Raw genomic sequence first — 21,215 nt, 5'->3', positions numbered from 1 at the left:
TTAGTAGGCCAGTATAGTTAACATTCACCTCTTTCTGTAGCCAGTGACACACCAGACTAGCAACATATCGTCATCTTGTGAGTCCACAGTCCAAATGACCAGATACCAATTTACACCTGGTTCAACTGGGAGGGGTTGTGGTATGAAACTAATCAGCCCTCTGAAACTGTAGCAAGATACCTTAACTATTCCGCCATCATCCTTCCAAGGCTTGTTGAAAGGAACTTTTATTCAGGGAAATGTAATTTCCTAGCTCTTCCAACAGAGCAGAATAAACCTAAGACTAAAAGAAAATCCTGAGTTCTTGAGTCTGAAAGTCTTAATTATTTTTAGCACATTAGAAAATTTTATATATTTAGGAAATATTTAATGTTTTACAATATCAAGACTCATTTCTAATGAAAGAAAACATCTGTTCCCAACAACTGTATTTACTTTCGTCTTCCAAGCTTTTAAATAAAACACAGTTGTTAAATCTTTTCCTAAAAGCACCCAATAGCTGAAGTAAATGTATATTTCATACCATTTCCATTTTCCATTAATCATTACCAGTCACTTCATTATCCTTTATGGACCAACACTGTGCCTGATCCTACAATTATCCATTAATCGGTACTGTAACTAATCACTGTACCTCATAAGTTCTATATATTTAGAGCCAACTTTATTTCATTAAGCTAATCTCTAATTCAGAATGAACAGCTGTTTCTTACTTGAATGCAAGGTATGCATCTATTTTAGAACTGTAAAAGTCAGTAATGCATGGCTTTTTGAACAACTGTAGGCTTAATTGCTTGATTTGCTTTTTACAAACAGCAAGCTCATTCACAGTAAAGGAGAAATGCTGTAATTTCTTATCCTTAAATGGCTTCAGCACAGAGTAGAACACTGATTTAAAAGTTTTACAACTTGAATTAAAAAACTGAAAAAAAATATAATACTTATTTGGGATAGTGCTGCATTACAGCGCTACTAGAAATCTGGAGACTCCCAGCAATGGGTATGCAGTAAAGCAACAGGTAAGCGTTATGCATGAACATGGTACGGCCCATTATTACCGATGATGAACATAAACTGCTGCAGCCCTAGCAGTAGAGCTTCCATGGCAGCAAAGCCTCATAACAGATCTGACAAAAGGAAATGGAGCAAGAGTGCAATGGTTAAAAAGAAGGGCCCTTTACACTATCTGTGTTCTGGAGAAACATTTAAACTCATGCACAAATCCAGTACATGTCTAAATCTGTGTTGCTTCTGAACAGGGGAGCATCCGCAGGGAAAGCTGATAAAGGAAAGCTAGAAAGGTCCAAAGGGAAAGCTGATGAAGACTGACATGTGCCCATGTATATTCCTCTCTGTACAAAGGCAGGCTCCAGTACCTCTTCCCAGCTCTATCAGCAACAGAAGTCAGTGTGCTCTCTCCTCTTTTAGGAAAAGGAGCAACCAGAAACACTGTGCCACTGCTAAGTTTGAGCTAAGGTGTCCTAGCACCCTCATCCAAACTTCAGAAGCTGCTAGACTCTCTACTGAGTCTATGCTGCCACCCTCTCTTCAGGTTGCATACTACAGAGACATTACTGGGAACATCCTCAAGCAAATGTGACATAAACTTCTGAATAACATAAAATACAGTAAGTGACTTAGTCTGGAGTGAAGCTGCTCATAGACCATGGTTAAGTTCTAATTCACATTACATTTTACATATGTCTAACAGCATTAGGTCAACAAGCATTGTTCTCAGGTTTCTGATCCCTCTGAGTACCAGCTGTGATGAATAGCAGTGACTGAATATAATAAACTACCATTTACAATATATTCTTTTCCTCAGGATGATTACTACAATGCCACTTTCTGTATAAACAGACTTCCACAGAATGAAGAAATCAGGCCATCCTAGTAAATGGGTAGGTCTACATGAGATGCTTAACTCAGCATTAGCACAGTGTACTGCAAAGTAAGCATGTGTGTCTACACATACACATGCTTACTTCACAGTAAACCTTCTTAATACTGAGTAAATTTGCTACCTGCAAATGCAAGGAGCAAATTTACTGGGCAAATAATGGTGTTGTAGCACTTGTTAAGGAGCCTGACCGGGAGCAAAATCTTCTTCTGTCAGCTGTCCACCAGAGAATGGGAGATAACTCCTTGCTACTGGGTGAGAACCAGGTCCCCCTTCTGCCTTGGCAAAAAGGATCTCCAAGCCCCCTGCTCCCAGATTATGATCAGAGAGTGTGGGCTGGGAGCTTCTTATCTCCCAGCCCACCCCCACCTCCACTGTCACGATAGGGTAATGGGGGGCTGGGAGACCGTTATCATAGAATCATACAAAATGAGGGTTGGAAGGGACCTCAGGAGGTCATCTAGTCCAACCCCCTGCTCAAAGCAGGACCATCCCTGATTAGATCATCACAGCCACAGCTTTGTCTAGCAAGGTTTTAAAAGTCTCCAAGGATGGAGATTCCATCACCTCTCTGGATAACCTGTTCCAGTGTTTTAGTACCCTCCTAGTGAGAATTTTTTTTCCTAATATCTAACCTAAACTTCCTTTGCTGCAACTTGAGAGCGTTGCTCCTTGTTCTGTCAGCTGTCACTACTGAGAATAGATTAGCTACATCCTCATTCAAACCCCTCTTCAGGTAGATTTCATAGACATTAGGGGCTGGAAGGGACCTTGCAAGATCATTGAGTCCAGCTCCCCTGCTGTAGGAAGGAAGCATCCAGGGGTCAAATGAACCCAGCAATATAAACATTCAAATGTCTTTTGAATGAATCTGGAGTAGGTGCTTGCACCACCCCTGGGGGAGTCTGTTCCAGACCCTGGGCACTCGGACTGTAAAGAATTTTTTCCTTATGTCCAGAATAAGTAGGCCTTCCAAAAGGTTGTGGTCATTAGTCCTTGTTATCCCTTGGGCAGCCCTGGTGAACAACTGTTCTCCCAGGTCCGAATACCACCCTCCTTGTATACTTATAGGCTGCCACTAAGTCCCACCCCCTGAGCCTTCTTTTCTCCAGGCTGAAGAGACTCAGGTAGTTGAAGGCTGCTATTAAATCCCCTCTCAGCCTCCTCTTCTCTAGACTAAATAAGCCCAGTTCCCTCAATCTTTCCTCATAGGTCATGTCCCTCTTCCCCTTACCATTTTTGTTGCTGTCTGCTGGATGCTGTCTAATTTGTCCATATTCTTTCCTTAGGGGGGGCAAAAACTGAACACAGTACTCCAGATATGGCCTCACCAGTGCTGAATAGAGAGGAATAATTACTTTCCTTACCTTGCTGGTAATACTTCTACCAATGCAGCCCGGTATGCCATTAGCTTTCTTTGCAACAAAAGCACACTGTTGGCTCACATTTAGCTTATTGTCCACTGTATCCCCTAGGTCCTTTTCCAAAGAGCTGCTGCCCAACCAGTACTGATGCAGGGGATTGTTGTGCCCTAAGTGCAGGATTTTTGCACTTGTCCTTGCTGAACTTCATGAGATTCCTTTTGGCCCAATCCTCCAATTTGTCTAGGTCACTCTGAATCCTAACCCTACCCTCCAGCATATCCTCTACTCCCCCCATCTTGGCGTCATCTTCAAATTTGCTGAGGGTTCACTCAATGCCATCTTCCGGGTTGTTGATGAAGACACTGAAAAAAATCGGCCCCAGGACCGACCCCTGGGGCACTCCATTTGACTGGCTGCCAACTAAAGATTGAGCCATTGATTACTACTCTCTAAGCCTGATGCTACAGCCAGTTTTCTATCCACCCTACAGTTCATTCATCCAGCCCATACTTCCTTAGCTTGCCTGCAAGAAAGTTGTGGGAGACCATATCAAAAGCCTCTCCTGATCATCATGAGTTTTCAAAGATGATGGCTAGTGGCTCTGGAATCTCATCAGCAGCACCTTCAGGTGTGCATCCTGCATGGTGTCATGGACTTGTATATGTCCAGCTTTTTTAAATAGTCCCTAACCTGTTCTTTCACCACTGTTGGCTGCTCATCTCCTCCCCAAACTATGCTGTCTGGTGCAGTAGTCTGGAACCTAAGGGTCTCCCAGCACTGCCCTGTGGTCATGGAACTGGTGCTGGGGGGGTGGGTTCCCTGCCCAGATCCACAAGTCTGGGAACAGACTGGGGAGTGTGCCCCCCCCGCCTCCCTGGTCCCCTCCCAGCTCTGCACTTGCGGTCCTTATTTAGGCTGAGCATTAGGTGCCTCTGTTCACTTACAATCCATTGCACTTTGCAATTCAAAATGCCCAGTCCTAAGGTACAGTATAATACTGACATTTTCTCCAAGTCTGGTGGCTAGATAACTAATCCAGAAAGAGGGAGATCTGGTCTTAGGCCCGCCTCAGCCTAAAGAGATTTCCATTTCTCCCACTCTGTAGCCAAGTTCCCTGACTACCAAACTATAGAAAAGGTTGCACTCCCCATCCTCCTTGTGGAAGGTTGGCCATTAGGCAGCCAAAAGTGCATGAGTCACTGGTCCAAAAGGGTTTCAGCAAAAAATAGCCTGACTCTAGTTCAGTGAGTATAACACTCCCCTGGGGAGGGGAAGAGTCTTTAGCTGCAGTGCCAGGATTATTTCTGTTTTGTAACCAGTCATCTTTAAAGTGAAATGGGTTCTGTAGTCTTGAGAGCAAGCAAGAGAGGGGTAGAGGAGCAATGCCTATAATACCAAGAGTTGTAGCCCTTTCTTGGGAATATGAGTCCTGGTGTAACAGGAAGTCAGAGGGCTTTGGCACTTGAGTGAAGAGCCAGGGAGCCATAGACTAAGCGTGCTTGTTGCAGGGCTAGCAGCTCAGCAATAGAACAGTAGGGAAGAGCCCTGCTAAGGCAGGAAGAGTAGCCGTTGTAAGCTGCCCTGCAAGCTAGCCATCTGGCCCTAACTGGAAACCCTTGTGGGTGGCTGGAGAGTCACCTGATCAGAAGGAGCAGGGCTTAGGAGGCATAAAAACCCAAAGGCTGAGCCAGAACAGGAAGTCTGGCCCTGCTGACAGCAGGGAGAAGGGCTCTGAAGCAAGATGGTTACAAGACTGACTGATACCTGAGATGCCCTGGAAACTACACATAAGGAACTTAAGGCATAGACAGAAGTGACAATTTTCACCGTATCTGGCCTCAAAAGTGCTCTACTGCCATGACTAAACAGAAGTGTCCTGCTGCAGAGAGCTTTAAAAGGGCCCAATCCCAGGGTTGAGATGAAGACATTCCGAAACATAACATCTTCAGTAACTTGTGCCTGTGCCTCCTCCCAGCCTCAGTGTTGTTTTCAGAATGAGAGGGGGGAAAGGGAGAGAAGGAAGTTCAGTTTGGGGTTTTTCTACCTGGCACTGGACGGTGGGGTGGGTGGACTGGAGCCTTCCCTCCCCCCTCTCTCCCCACATGACCCTCCAATGTCAATTGGAAAACCCCAAGAATGAACTCTCTCCACTCCTTTTCCATCCTTCCATTCTGAAAACAGTGGTTGGACAAGAGTAAGAGGATCATTGCTAGGGGAGACCAGCTGCAGGCTCACAGCCAGCAGCTGGATTCCCCAACCCTCCAGACTCAACAGCAAACTTCTGTTTTTTGAGGGAACCAATCATGTTGGTGCACACCTTCTGAATTAGACCCCTTAAGCAGCTTAGCCGCTACTTTGTCTAGTTTTTCTATCCCAGTAGGACATAGGCATGAGCTAGGCATAAGTTGCTCAGTTCAAGTAATTCTGCGCTTGCCCAGAACTGAACCACAGTCACCTAAGGAAATTTCAGGCTGGAGAAGACTCAGTGAGTTTCAGATGTTTCCTGCGTTAGGTAGTTTTAGACTGTAGTTTCAGATCTAGCCTTCCGATAACACACACAGACAGGTACAAGAAGAACAAGGAGTGCTTTTAGCTCTGAGAAAGAAAACGTGACTTGAGATCTGACTAACAGCATGCAAGAACATAACTAGGCATTCTTTAACACTGCAAGTCATTTTCTGACTGCAGCTTCTTATAGTTTGTACAGTTAGCAAAAAGTTTTTATCTGGTTCTCTTCTTTCTTGATTTAATAAATACAATTAAAATTGAGATTTGACTGTTGGGCTGTGTGTCATGATTATTCGTATGTGTTAAAGGATTTTCTACCTTCAGTAAACAAAAAGTACTCTCACCCCAGATTAATGAAAGGAGACCCTGCTAGCTATTTGGAATATCATCAGGCACACGATTTGCATACCAGAGAGGAATGAAGAGGGAAGTACCTGATTGCCCTCTTTCTCAGACTTTAAATGGCTAGCCCATGGTTCACCAGCCAATGAGGCTCTGTTTGGACAGCAAGTAGAACATGATCTCGCCTGCAATGTTCAGATGTGACCTACTATATCAGAAGTGTTCACCATGTTCCAAACTAAGGGCTAAACATTCAAAACGCTGCACTTTACTTAAGCAAATATATTTTTAAAGTGACACACAAGGACACAGGCATGCAGTGTATTTGTAAAGTGGGTGTTGCACTGTGCACACAGTGTCGCATGATCAGTTCAACACTTCACAGAATTGGGGGGGTGTGAGCAGATTTACAAGTCCAGATGCACAGGGTACTTAAAAGACACGTTCATGTATTTATACATTTAAAAAAACCCATTTAAAACATATACATCCTTCTTACTCTTCCTTGCATACATGCTTTTTAACATTCTGTTTAGGTCATATAAAGATCCTCACATTGTATTCAGTTTATAAAGCACAACAGCAAGAGAGCTTGTAAATGCACTATACCAATAGATCACTTCTAATAATTTTAGCAATAGGATGAGATAAAGTGCAAACCTACCAACTGAAAAAAATACTGTCAAGTTCCCTCAGGAAGTTCAAAAGGTTATGGAAACACACATTGGAACATAAACAGTCTAACATCATTTAAATAATATTCATTACATTTTTCAACATACAGTAAAATATTTTAAGCTATAATGTGGAACAATGAGTACAGTCAATTTTTCACAAGTATTCCAATTTTACCTGAGTACAACTTATTGACATTTTACTTTTTGTCTTAAATTCTGTCAGGTTTTTTTTGCTGAATCCAGTGGTTAACATTACTTAAGCTTTAGTCAAAGCTGTTCAACTATTTTCAAGGTCCAAGAGAAAGAAAAAATACCCATTTCCACACATACAGTTTTTGTAATGGGAAGCATGGGGAATCTGTTATAGAAGGTATTACCAGTGCTGTCCATAATTTGCATATAATTGTAACTCCTTTGTGACCACATTCATTATTATATTTTTACAGTACTTGTATTTCATTCAGTTCACATACTGCAAAGAGAATAAAGAGAAGTTTGGGTCCAATGCACCTATTTCTCTTTCACAGAGGCTGCATCTACGTGAAACCCTGACTGTGCAGTTGTTACTGCGTAGTCATTTAGTACTTGTATAAACAAGTATCAAATGACTGCACAGTAACCAGAGTTACTGCACCGTAGCATTGCTGAACGGCTTTTGGGTGATGCTGATTGTGCAGTAGCTTGTTATTACTGCGCAGTAGCGTCACATCATGATACCTGCCATTCAAGGCTTCCACACAGTAGTAACGAGCTATTGCACAGTCAGCGTCTCATGTAGATGCACCCAGTTTGCTTGAAAACTCACTGAAATCAGTCAATCCTTCCACAGCTTTCCATAGATTATGGAACAGAGACTCATTACAGATACTGCATTGTTTATCACGAATGAAGCAAAATCCCCTAGAAGAGAAACAGTGTTCCTGAGCTTCTGGACTGAAACTTGCCAGGCTCTTTTTTCTCTCCTACAGACTTATGTGGCTTAAGGGTAAACCACTTAATCTGTCTTATCTCTGTCCCACACATAAGATGAGGGTACTACTACTTGACTTCACAGGGATGTTACAAAGATAAAATCATTAATCTTTACGAGGCAACTAATATAATGGACACCACACTATCCAAAAGGAAAAGAAATCCTTATTAACAGAAGTATTTGAAAGGTATACAGCCATGGGGCTACAAGCTAAATGATTAGGATAAAAAGAAAAACTGAACACTGCCTCACGCACTGAAGAATGCTAATTTCATGCATTGGATGAGGTGAGGTCTTGTGGAAACGGTATGTGACAAAGTAATAAAATACTGTACTGTAAAGCAGACGCACAAGGGGGCACAGTTGGCCTGGCAAAGGGAACTGCTTTTTCCTAACCTCTGAGAGCTTCTTATTGACATTCTGACTATTTTAAAATAATTTTACAGACTTATTTATACTAATATCAGAGGGCTGTACTGTAAATTATTAAATTTTTAGAATTAGAAGGTAAGGTAGCTAAGGGCTTCACAATGGCTTTCTAGATTGGGGGCTAAATAAACAAATATTTGGCTTGGTTTTAATTATTTATTATAACATCTAATACAAGAGACTAGTAAATATACTCCAGTACTCCAGTCTCAGTAATATGAGATCTCACCGTATTCCGATATTAAGTTTTTGTTGAGAGTTGGGCTGGGGTTGCCTTACTTGCCCTAACACAGTAATTCTGGGTAAGCAAAGATCTATCCATGATTGCATAGCTTTGCTCTTTGCTCCTCACAACACTGATGTATCAATCAGTTTGCGAAAATAACATCTAACCTAGATGTACAAGATTCTTTTTTTCCTTTTAAAATACCTTCTTAACTTTTTACATAAAATATAAATCTCTTTGATTATTTCAAATCAGTGAAATTTTTTCTATGTTGGATTATTAATTTCTACTCTTTACACCTCTAAACAGATTAGATAAAATACACAAAAATGTTTCACCTGAATGTAGGTCTGTACCTGGTTGACTAGTCAGGCCAGGGAGAGCCTCCTGCAACTGATAGGTGGATGATGATGAAGAAGTGCCATCAGCGGTATTGTTTGAGGTCATATATGCTCCATAGGTTGATGCTGAATAATACTGTGCATATTGGTTTTGGCCAAAAGTGGTGTAAGATGGATACTCCTGGAATAGTAAAGGAAATTAATAAAGTGAAACAATCAGTGAGCCCTCTTTTATGTTTGTGTGTGTGCAATCATGTGATTTCATACAAAGTAATCAAGAATACTGCCGATTTGTTTTTATGAATCATCTATTAAAATTAACAGCCAGATTTTAAAACATATTTAAATGCCCAAACAAATGGGAAAAGACCAAATGTCCAAAAAAAGGGAAACTGGGATTTTTACAATTGTCCATACCAAATGTGCATCCATAACAGTTTTATTTCAATGTTAATAGGTCAAATTTATAGTTATTATGCAAGTATCCTATGTCTTTAAAATACGATTATTTTGTATTTCACATAAAAATATTTATATTCATACCTGTTGTGAACTACTGAAGTTTGTAGAATTTGAGACTGAATTGTTTGCATAAATAGTAGATGATGGTGTAAAGCTAGAACCTAAAGTTTAAAAACAAAATTCAATACAAGAAGTTATTTATTTGTGGATGGTAACAACAGTCTAAATAACATATTTCACATTAAACCACAGACAAATCAGAAGCACAAAGACCTCAGAATCTCATTTTAGAATATAAAATGTTATAATATTTAACAGAACTAAAACACATGCTATATTTACTTTTTCCTTTTCGTATTGTATAAAAAAGTTTGATTTTGCTGATCAAAAAAGAAGCTTCACATTTGGTATAATATCTCAGACATTCCTACATAAATTTATTTTTACCACTCCCTTCTTGCACTTCATTCATGTAGCTGAGTTTGTGTTCTCTTGCAACCATAAAGTCTCAGCCAAAATAAATTTTTGCTTAAAGTTTTTAATGATACAGGTATTTTAACAGATCATAGAGCACAATCCATGCTTATCCTCATATTCTGGATAACCCATGCTGCAATTAAGGAATACTTTATATTATTTTACTTTATATTATATGAAGATAAAAACACATTGGAAGCTAAAAAATAACAAAGATAAAAATATCCAAATAAAACTGTACATGTTAAAACGAAAGAGTGAAAAATAAATACAATAATGATATATTAAGAAAAAAATTACAATCATTTAGTAGAATCCAAAAGAAAACAAGTATCAAATGGCAGAATATTCATAAATGTATAACACAGAAAAAAGAAAAAGGTAAAATTATAATAATAATTTTTATAAAAATAATAATAATATCTTCCATTTTTGTAGGGAGTCTGCTAGTACATCTTATAAATTGCTGCTGCTTTTCTTTTCTTTTTTCCTCTCTTTTTAATTAACAAATGTAAATTGAGGGTGAAATCCTTTTGTGGATGGAATCAAACAGGTTCTCTTGACTCCAACAGCAAGCATTTCACTGTTGAAGGTATTGGATTGAGATGTTGTCATCATGAATTTCCAAATCTGTTGCTCAAATCTGTATGAGGACTGACATTGTGTGACTTCATTTGTTAGTCTACCATTCAGACACCTTATAAGCATTTTTTTTGATTAAGCAAATATAAAAAGTAAAATTTCTTACATTATTTAGGTGCTTAAGGATGCACATATGTGTTTAGTGGGATTTTCAAAAGTATGTAAGTAAATGAAGTGTCTAATTGTTATAGAACTCCATGGGATTTAGGTACCTAACCTATTCTGGTGCTTCTAACAATCCCACTAGGCAGAGATCTATATTTTTTTGGGCCAAAACATTCCTGTACCTAAAAGACCTATTTCAGATATTCTTACTCATACTGAATTGCACCTCACTCTGTGAACAGTTCCATTGAAATGAAAAACATGATGGCAATGGCTACTGACCTGGCATTTGATAAGAATATGGTGTTTGGCCTGGCTGCGGGGTGGAAAATCCTGGACTGTAACTGAGGCACCCACTCTGCAGTGGTGACTGTGTTTGTGAAAGCCCGCTTTCCGTCTTGATGCCTGGCAACATTACACCCAAATCTGCGTAAGAAATTAATTTTCAACTGATTCTTTAAAATATTTTCTTACAGATGGGGAGAAAAGTAAAAAAATAATCAAACCTGCAATTGATGTTAGTGCTAACTACGGAGGAATAAGAGCAAAAGTCAAATACCGTAAGTAGGTAAACTGTAAGGCTGTCCTGTCTGTGAGTAGGCTGTATAGACCGCTGGCTGTTGCATTCCTGAATACTGGGTCTGTCCAGCATAGGCTGACATAGTTTGAGCTGCTGGTGTAGAAAGAATGTGTGGATAGGGCCTAAATACCAGGAAAAATAGCATTACTGTGGCAACAAATACTTGGCATTTTAATTCAAGCAATCAAAATAAAAAAGGCTTTAAGAAGTCAAAAAACAGTTTATTTTGCCAAAAACTACTCTTGTGGAAACCCAGTCCATCCCCCACTAAAGTAAATGGAAGGCTCTATGGTTTCTATTCTCTGGCACAGAGTGCATTTTTTGTGCTGTTTCACCAGTACAATCTAACTTTAAGATTACAGTATGGAGCTACAAGTGGACCATCCCATAACTCTATTTGGTGTTGAACCCTTAGCAGCAGATGTAACTCTGAAGAGCTCTCAGGCTCTTCTAACCAAGTGTAGGGGATCTGGCCTTGCGGATACCAGCAATAGCAGGAAAGTAGAGTTCAACTTTAAGTAAAGTAAAGGTCAACTTTAAGTTTATAGACACTTTTACCATGTCTATGTGCTATTTGCAAACCACGTTTGCTCAACTGCAACTGATGATCTGGTCTTTTGACTTCAATGGGAGATGGATCATGTCCATATTAAGTAGCATTAAAAATGTCTCTGGTGATACTTTACTATTCAGGTGGGCTTTCACAATTTGGAAAATATACGCTAAACAAAACAGAATGGAAATAAATGTGATCATTTGTTTATAAGTACTAAAATTTTATGTGGAGAGTGAATAAAATCAAGTTTGAAATGTTGCCCTCCAGAGTTGAAAAACATACAGTGAAACATTTGTCTTGGATTCTTTAATAAGTCAAACAACATTTTATGGACCAAAAGTTGAATAAACACACTGCAGAATTAACCAAACTGAAATTTGGCCATTAAAAGCCACGATTAAGCATTAGATGCTAATTTATTTTGCTTTTGTTTTTCTAGTTAGTTCAGTACAGTTGGCAGCAATTGCTGTCAGAAAAAGATTACGCATTTAGATGCCAATAAATTGTTATAGCAAATTAAAAATTCAGCTAGACCTTGTAATATATTTGGCCAAGAATCTGATATACTGAAGGCCAAATCCCATTATCAGAGACATAAGAAAGACCACATATAATTCAGACACTTATTTATATTCTTAAATATGTTATATTATGACATGAATGCAAACTTACCAAAACAAAGTAACTTTAGAAGGCACAACTTGCTAAAGTTTCAAGATTTGCATTGTAGAAGCATAAACCAATTTTTTCAAGTTAATTAGCACTGTCATCTATGCAGGAAAAAGTGCATACTGCTGTAATACACGTGTGTGCACAAAACTGGCAATGCCACATGTATGCATTACCCCCGTGCCATCCCTAGCAATTTTACCTAAAGTCTTCGTGTTTTTTAACAACTTTTTGCTCTTGGAGTTATGTAATTAAATGAGAATGTCAGCATTCATGTATAATCAAATAAAAAGTCAACTTTCTAGCCCTTGTGACTGCAAAATAATCATAATAAAAAAGCTAGAAAATATGATGCCTAAGATTAAAAAAAAATAGAAGGCAAATACAAAGAACCAAAAATCTATTCTTTTAAAAATCTTTTGATTTCTTAAGCCAATCTTGTGATTTTGGAGCAACAGATGCATGCTTTTTCATTGCTTGGGAATATTTGGCTTATAATACCATGTTTAAGCTTATAATACCATGCAATCAAGTGTTCCTTTTGCACATGCAATTGTGCCTGTGTATTTTTAAGTACACCTAAGTGCCCATTTCCATATGTCTGAACATACTATGTTAACGTGTTCAGCTGCCTACATCTGAGAACTTGACTACTAGGGCTCAATCTTGCCCTTACATTCTATAAATGTAATCAATAGTATATATTGTGCAACAACAGTCTTGTACTAAGAAGTACCTGTACCATGTACACTGCAAAAATGTATATTTTGACAAGAAAAAAATATAGCGAAATTATACTAATGGAGAGCAGCATCAACCCTTAAGTTATTTTCGAAGTAGATACTGATCAACAGATTGATCATTAAGATCTAAAACTCTAACAACAGAATTGCCTAAAGTCTTGGTCATTCAGTAAGAAAAGCTAATAAAGGTGTAGCCACTAACTTTGAGGGATATATCTGCGGTGAGTACTGATGTGCTGATCTTGGGCTGTAGCCACTACTCGTTATTACTGTAAAACAAAAAACAAAAGTACAACACTTTTAAACCAAAAAAATTTAACATACAAAACAAATTGCAAAGACAATACATTTTTTTTTACATTAATTAATAGAATATTTAGCTAAAAAGGGATAATCTTTCAATGTTTAAAGGTGTTTATACATGTGACCTGGGAGGGGTGGTGGGTACACTTTAATTAAAGTGCCTGGAGCAACACGTGTATCAGTGTTCCTGTGCTGAAAAATGGTGGTGAGGGTGCTCTGACTAAAACTCATCTGAAATTACCATGCTTCAACAGATTCCAGCATGGTAATTACTGCGCTCCAGCAGACTCCAGCGTCACATGTATCAGTGTCCCCATGCTGAAAAATGGCAGCAGGGGCACTTTAACTAAAGCTCATTCAACAAGATTTAGTTAAAGAATCGCCACTGCTGTTTTTCAGCATGGGGACACTGATACGCATGACGCTGGAGTCTGCTGGAGTGCAGTAATTACAACGCTCCAGCAGACTCGATTAATCGAGTCTGTAATTATAGCACAACAGAGCAGCCTTGCTGCAGGTGTATAGGTGCCCTAAATGACTACATTTTAATACATGAACAGAAAACATGCAGCAGGCCCTTAAGTAGTCCATGTTGTATGGAACATTTTCACCTAGGATTAGCACGCAGCACTTTTAAAGATTTGATATACATTTCTGCATACATTTTAGGTGCATGTAATTCACAATCTTTGATCTATAAGCCATGAAGCTTTCACTAACTGAAACTTTAGTATACTAAAAACTGCTACTTAAAATAAAGTGTGTAATCTAATGTATATTACATAGCATTGAAAAATATCTACTTTAAAGCTTCATATCCACAAGTTTCATTAGACATTTGATTTTGCAGTATATGTTTTCTTTATGCTTGAGTTTTTAGAGTAAATTTAGCAGTGGTGAAAACTTATAGATTGACAGTCCTGGAAAATGAATTCACTTATTTATCATCACACTAATTAGAGGATTGGTGGCAATATTTGCATTTTAAACACACGCATAAACAACCCAACACAGTAGCAATTTACCTTATTAGTCTACACTACTACCAGCTGTATTCTTTTGAGAAAGCTCACAGAACGATAGTCATATTTTATTAAAATTTCATTAAAAAATAGTGCACAAACTGGACTAATTCCAAGTGTTTGGAAGTTTCTCTTTCCTTTAACCATCTGTCTTGACTAAGACAGATGTATTCCAAATATATGTACTCTAAAGTGTTGAACCAATTCCTTCAGAACAAATCCATACTGGGCAAACATACAGAGTGTCTTTATTAGGCCATCTGCTGTTCATTCACTTTTCAAAAGATTAAAGTGGTACACAACGAAGCACTGGAATTTCTTTAGTCTAATCAATCATAGTTATACTTCAAAGTATACCCTCTTCCTGAGCTGTTCATAATGGTACTAGAAACCAACTTTTAGAATTGTAGAAGTGACAAATAGGTTTAGGTTCCTAACTATTTTATGAAATGTGATATATTTCTATGTAGAAGTCTAATGAATGCCTTTAAGATCTATTGCTCTGAACACACACAGACCTTCGTAATTCATGTGGCATTTAAAACATATTTAGAACATCTCACATTTAAGGAAAAATATACTAGAAAGAAAAGAAATAACTTAACTTCAATTCAGATTAGGTATATCTTAAAAATAAGGGAATACTAGATTGTAATTTTTGAACACGTGCCATCAATTTTCATAAAAGTACGTATGTTTGAAAGTTGCTTAAGGTCTGTCTATCCTGGGAAGCTATTGAAAAAGCTAGAATGTGAATCTAAAGAGCAGGAGTTATTTCATCCTGGGCACAAAATCTTTATTGTGCAGTAGACCAATTAGCTGCACACTAAATGTTGCACATCTATATGTGCACCCCTAATAAGCTGAAGTAAACTAATTTACTCTGCAGCAGGACAGTAGTTGTAAATACAAGTACTGTCCTGCTGCAAGGTATTTTTCTTCACAGCAGCGCATGAGTAGATGGTGACAGGGCTGGCTGGGACAGGAGGGTGCTTTAGTGAGGGGTTGCCTGCTGCCAGCCCGCCCCTCTGTAACATGTTGAGCCACGGTGTGCAGCTCCAGTCTGGCAGGCTGACCCCTGGGGCCTGCTGCCAGCTGGGGCTGCTCTAACCTGACTCAACATGCTGCAGTCCTGGGAGCATGTGCAAATGGCACTCTCAGGGCAATAAACTCTGGAGCAATAAGCTTCGGAATGTATTGTTTCACATTAATATGTATGTGTAACTCTTAGTGTGGATATTCTTTCTTATTAATAGTGAGTGCCTCTGCTGAAGAAGGAAAGGGCAGATCCATAGGAAGGTTATGGGGAGGGTGGCAGTATGGTCATGCTGTGCATGTGCAGTGAGCTCAGACCTTATTGTCTGTGCTGTGCAGGTTCCCATTGGCATGAGCTCTGGCCAGAGCCACTGCTTTTTGAAGCTCCAGAGCCCGGGGGGTGAGCACTGCTGCTGTCTGCTTCCTCTCCCACTCCCAGTTGAATTCAGAAGCTAAGGAATAAGAGGGGCTGAACAGTAGCTCTTGAGCTCTGGAAATGCATGAAGGCCATGGCTCTGGCCAGAGATCATGCTGATCATCTGGTGAGCTCACAGAGATTACATCACATGTGGAGCTCTGGAGTCCAGGCTGAGAAGGTGGTAAGCATAGAGCTCACTATGTACATGCAGCATAGCCAAAGTGGAGCATAGCTACACTCCTCTTACTCCACTCCTGGATCTGCTGCTGTTGGCAAGCCCTTAGCTGCATATACCAAAGTGTATGGGCATGCAGGATAACTGAACCAGGTCACTGATTGGAACCAATTCACAACTGTATGAAGTGCTGAGGCTCTAATAGAAGGGCATAAGAGCACACATCCAAGTCTGCTTCACAGTGGCTTAGTAGTGGGTGGGAGTGCCTGAACCCATATTTTGTGAGTCCCAGGAGGTGGGTGACACTGTGGGAGTTTTCAATTGTCTTCTTTCTCTTCTCTTCTAAACATGAATCATAGAATTGTAGACAGTTGGGTTCAAAGGGATCTCAGGAGGTCATCTAGTTCAAACCCCTCCTAAAAGCAGGACTATCCCCAACTGTAACACCTCAGCGAAGGCTTTGTCTAGCTGAGTCTTCAAAACCTTCAAGGATGGAGATTCCACAACCTCTCTGGGTAGCCTGTTCCAGTGCTTAACTATCCTCCCACTGCGAAATTTTTCCTAATATCTAACCTAAGCATCCCTTGTTGAAACTTGAGACCACTGCTCCTTTTTCTGTCATCTGCCACCAATAAGAACAGTCTAGCTCCATCATCTTTTGAACATCCCCCTTCAGGTAGTTGAAGGCTGCTATTAAATTCTCTGTCTTCTCCAGATTAAATGAGCCCCGTTCCCTTAGCCTCTCCTCATAAGTAATATTCCCCAGCCCCTAACTATTTTTGTTGCCCTACACTGGACTCTCTCCAATTTGTCTACAGCCTTTCTGTAGTGGGGGGCCCAAAACTAGACACAGTGTTCCAGATATTGCCTCACAAGTGCTGAATAGAGGAGAATAATCACTTCCCTTTAGCTGCTGATAGCACTACTATTAATGCAGCCCAGTATGCTATTAGCCTTCTTGGCAACAAGGCCACACTGCTGGCTCATATTTAGCTTCTTGTCCTCTGAAAACCTCAGGTCCTTTTCTGCAGAGCTGCTGCTTAGCCAGTCGGTCCCCAGTCCATACGAGTGAGTGGGATTGTTCCATCCTAAATACAGGATTTTGCACTTGTTCTTATTGAACCTCATTAAATTTATTTTGGTCTAATCCTCCAATTTGTCTGGGAATCTCAGAATCCTAGCCCTACCCTCCAGCATTTCTACTATACCCCCAGCTTGATGTCACCTGCAAACTCGCAGGTGCAATCCACCCCATTTTCCAGGTCACTGATGAAGATATTGAACAAAACTAGTCCCAGAACTGACCCATGGGGTGCTCTACTTGATACTGGCTAGATACCAACTAGATACTGAGCCACTGATTACTACCCTTTGATCCAGCCGATTTTTTATCCACCTCATGGTCCATTCACCTAACCCATACATTCTTAGCTTGATTGCAAGAATGCTATGGGAAACCGATTCAAAAGCCTTGATAAAGTCAAGGTAGGTCATCTCCACTTCTCTCCCTGCATCCACAGAGCCAGTCATTTCATGATAGAAGGCAATCAGGTTGATAGGCATGACTTGCCCTTGATGAATCCATGTTGATTTCTCCTAATCATCTTCTTGTCCTCCAAGTGCTTAAAAATGGCTTCCTTAAGGAACTGTTCCATGATTTCTCCAAGGACTGAGGTGAGGTTGACCAGTCTATAGCTCCCAGGATCCTCTTTCTTAAAGACAGGCACTATATTTGGCCTTTTCCAATCAGCCAGGGCCTCTCCCAGTCAGCATGAGTTTTCAAAGATAAAGGCCAACAGCTCTGCAATCACATCAGCCAACTCTCCACCACCCTTGGGTGCATCATGTCTGGCCTCATGGACTTATACACATCCAAATTTTCTAAATAGCCCCTAACATGTTTTTTTGCTACTATCGGCTCCTCATCTCCTCCCCAAACTGTGCTGCCAGGTGGTCTGGGAGCTGACCTTTTTTAAGACTGAGGTAAAAAAGGCATTGAGTACTACAGCCTTTTTTGCATCCTCCATCACTAGTTGCCTCTGTCATTCAGTAAGGGACCCACACTTTTCCTGATCTTCCTCTTGTTGCTGACATACTTGTAGAAACCCTTCTTGTTACCCTTCACATCCCTTGTAAGCTGCACCTTCAGTTGTGATTTGGCCTTCCTGATTTCATCCCTGCATGCTTGAGCAATTCTCTTAGTCACCCTAGTCATTTGTCCAAGTTTCCACTCCTTGTAAGTTTCCCTTCTATGTGTTAGCTCACTGAAGAGTTCCCTGCTAAGCCCAGCTGGTCTTCTGACATACTTGGTAGTCTTTCTGTGCATTGAGATGGTTCATGCCTGCACCCTCAGTAAGGTTTCTTGAAAATATAACCAGGTCTCCTGGACTCCTTTCTCCCATTAGACTGGCCTCCCAGGGGATTCTGCCCATCAGTTCCCTGAGTGAGTCAGAGTCTGCTTTTCTGAAGTCCAGGGTCCTTGCTCTGCTGCTCTCTTTTCTTCCCTTCCTCAAGATCTTGAACTCAATCATGTCATGGTTGCTGCTGCCCAAGTTGCCATTCACTACTACATTCCTCACTAATTCTTCTCTGTTTGTGAGCAACAGGTCAAGAAGAACATGTCCCCTAGTTGGCCTCTCCAACACTTGCACTAGAAAGTTGTCCCCAACATTTCAAAAACTTCCTGAATTGCATGCACACTGCTGTATTGCCCTCCCAGAAGGTATCAGGGTGATTGAAGTCCCCCATGAAAACCAGGGCCTCTGATCAGGAAACTTCTGCTGGCTATTTGAAGAAAGCCTCATCCACTTCATCTCCTAGCTTGGTAGTCTATAGCAGACACACTACAATGTCACCCTCTGACCCTACCTCAGAGACATTCAGCAGGCCTATCTCCTCAGTGAGATTCAAAAGCTTGCAGTTAACCAAAGTTCCCAGTGTGTTTGGCTTTCTTGAGGTGGGTGGGGGAAGTGCTTGGACCCACACTTTTTGGTTCCCACGAGTTGAAGGGCATGTTCAGGGGCTGTGGTTGAGTAGGAAGTGAAGAGACAGCTGGTTGGTAGAAAGATAGCTTTTACTGAATGAACTGTGCAATGCAGTGCAGTAGAAAAAAGTGCCAACTAAAGGAAAAAAGGGGGCAGGAGGGTTCTGACTGCATACCAGAGCAGCCAGTTGTAGTAGTGGGGACAGGCAGTGAGGGGGTGTCCACACATACCACTGAACTGATTCATAGTGAACCAGTTCAAAATAGTATCTGACTGTCCAGGTATGCTTTTGAACTGTTCCAGATGGCTTTAAACTGGTTTAAAAGGCTTGTACATAAGCCTGCTTCAGGTTGAAACTGTGTTATGTGTGTCCATGCCCAAAGCAAACTACTCACAAAACTCTAAAGGATTTTTTTATTCACTTAACATCTGAGAAGTATGTTTTCCCTACCACCCCTGTACCTTTATGAAGATAACAAATGGTGATCTAACCAATTCTCAGAGCAAGGGACTTTAATAAATTAAGGGCTAAAGGGCTAAATCCTGTTTCATCTTTATGTGCTTAAGTGGCACTTACAGACAGTCTGGATTCTTTTTCCATACATGACAGCTTAGAATCTTCCAGGTATGTGTGTACCTGCCAGAAGTAAAATAGAGGAGCACCCTTCAGTCCTCTTGTTCCCAGAGAACAGGCACTGAGCCCAGAAATCTCCAATCCCACCATTCTGCTGCTCCCAGCAACTGTCTGTGAAACCCACTGACAATACGTTAATCCCCAGCTGGTGCTGATCCATGCAGAGGATGATGGTGACTTACCACTGCTACCAGCTATTAATTTGCTCAAGTGAAAAAAAGTCTATGTGGAGAATTCATTCTAACTTTGAAGATGGCCTGTCCCAGGACTGTCCAGTTGAAGCCTACATGCTACATGTGGCCCATGACAGGTTAAGTTGTGACCTGTGGGCTCTCACCTAGCTACTGTTCCCCACATTGCTCCAGTTGCAACAGCAGCCAGTCTCTGGATTCCTCCGTCTCCTCTGGCTGCTGCTTCCAGCCTTAGCTCCAGTGGGGAGGACAGTGAGATGATGCAGCATGGGGAGTGGAGAGTGAGTATAGGCCATTTGCATGTAGGGCGAGGGAACACACCTGTTCTGGACAGCAGTGAGGGGGGTGCCCTGGCTGGGGAGCGGTGGAGTGGGAGGATGGGGATGGATGGAGTACCCACGAAGCACACAGCCTGCTGGCCTGTGCCTCACCTGGTGCTACTCATGTGGTGCACAGCCCCTGCCGGTGTGGATCCTGGGCCATGTGGACCCTCGGGAGGCTTAGACATTGGACAGTCCTGACCTATCTTCCCTTAACAAAATATTCCATGATGGAATTTCTGCATCTTTAGTTTGCCTTTTTAAATATGAAGAAAACTACATGCAAAAAGGCATGTTGAAAGATTGCAGCATGGGATCATGTAATAAATACTGTATCATAATACTTTGGCATCTGAAAGAACCTTGCACAGGAAATCCTCATTCTGATATTTCCTAACTTTTGAGTGCTTGACTTTGTAACCTTCAGAACATTCTTTTAAGGTATTTTTCTGGGTGTAATGAACAAGTAAGAAGGGATGATGGAAAGCCTGAAATGCTTTCACCCTTCTATTAAAACTGCTGACAATTCTCTAATTTACCTGGCATTCCAAGCAATTTCTACACACAAAAGGAGGAATTAACACTTCTATAAAGGCAAATCTACAAAAGCATGAACGTTCTAAGCTAAAGCTTTCAGCATCCTGCATCCTCTACAAACAGGATACTGTGTAGTCTTGCAAAAAGAGCCCTCTTCTACCATATCAAAGTTTTCTAGGCTTTACAGTGATATTAAATGTCAAATCCAATTCTTCATGGTTACCCTATTATATCACAGCAGAAGCAGTGTGCAAAGCAATCTGCCTCCATGATGGGAGGAGAAATATTTTCTTAGAGATAACTTTGTAGAACATTGTGGAATTCTCTGAGAGCCTATACAGCATGTAGTGTGATGCCAGGGAGTGAGTTAAGGGGTTTATAGCTTTAATTCTACAGTTACTAGATCCATGGGATTTATTTTTCATGATTAACATTATTTCATTGGATCTCAGCTGTGAAGTTTCTTACTTGTTTTAATATATACCATTTACACCATTTAATTTTGAGCTGGCTTTAATGTAGTCACTATAAAATTGCACTTATTTCATCATGAGACCAAAATATTAATGACTGAAGTTAAAGGCATAGGTATTTCTGATTGC

General features: G+C 40.5%; 1 protein-coding gene across 11 annotated transcripts in view; it reads right to left on the bottom strand.

Annotated features, from left to right (window-relative positions):
* EYA4 (EYA transcriptional coactivator and phosphatase 4) overlaps window positions 1–21,215 on the bottom strand; it is a 241,836-nt gene that overhangs the window by 42,907 nt on the left and 177,714 nt on the right. For 6 of the 11 annotated variants that reach the window (XM_019538073.1, XM_019538074.1, XM_019538078.1 and 3 more), the window contains 5 exons: window positions 13,197–13,263; window positions 11,006–11,148; window positions 10,729–10,872; window positions 9,304–9,383; window positions 8,758–8,941 (listed from right to left, as the gene is read on the bottom strand). In XM_019538073.1, the coding sequence (XP_019393618.1) occupies window positions 8,758–8,941; window positions 9,304–9,383; window positions 10,729–10,872; window positions 11,006–11,148; window positions 13,197–13,263 (618 nt within the window). Of the gene's footprint in view, window positions 1–8,757; window positions 8,942–9,303; window positions 9,384–10,728; window positions 10,873–11,005; window positions 11,149–13,196; window positions 13,264–19,508; window positions 19,661–21,215 lie in introns of those variants that run through there. The other 5 variants (XM_019538075.1, XM_019538082.1, XM_019538076.1 and 2 more) reach the window with 3 other exon arrangements.

This window comes from Crocodylus porosus, unplaced genomic scaffold, assembly GCF_001723895.1.
Source record: "Crocodylus porosus isolate Cpor-Errol unplaced genomic scaffold, CroPor_comp1, whole genome shotgun sequence".
Taxonomy (NCBI): Eukaryota; Metazoa; Chordata; order Crocodylia; family Crocodylidae; genus Crocodylus; species Crocodylus porosus.
This window is presented reverse-complemented; position numbering and strand designations above follow the sequence as displayed.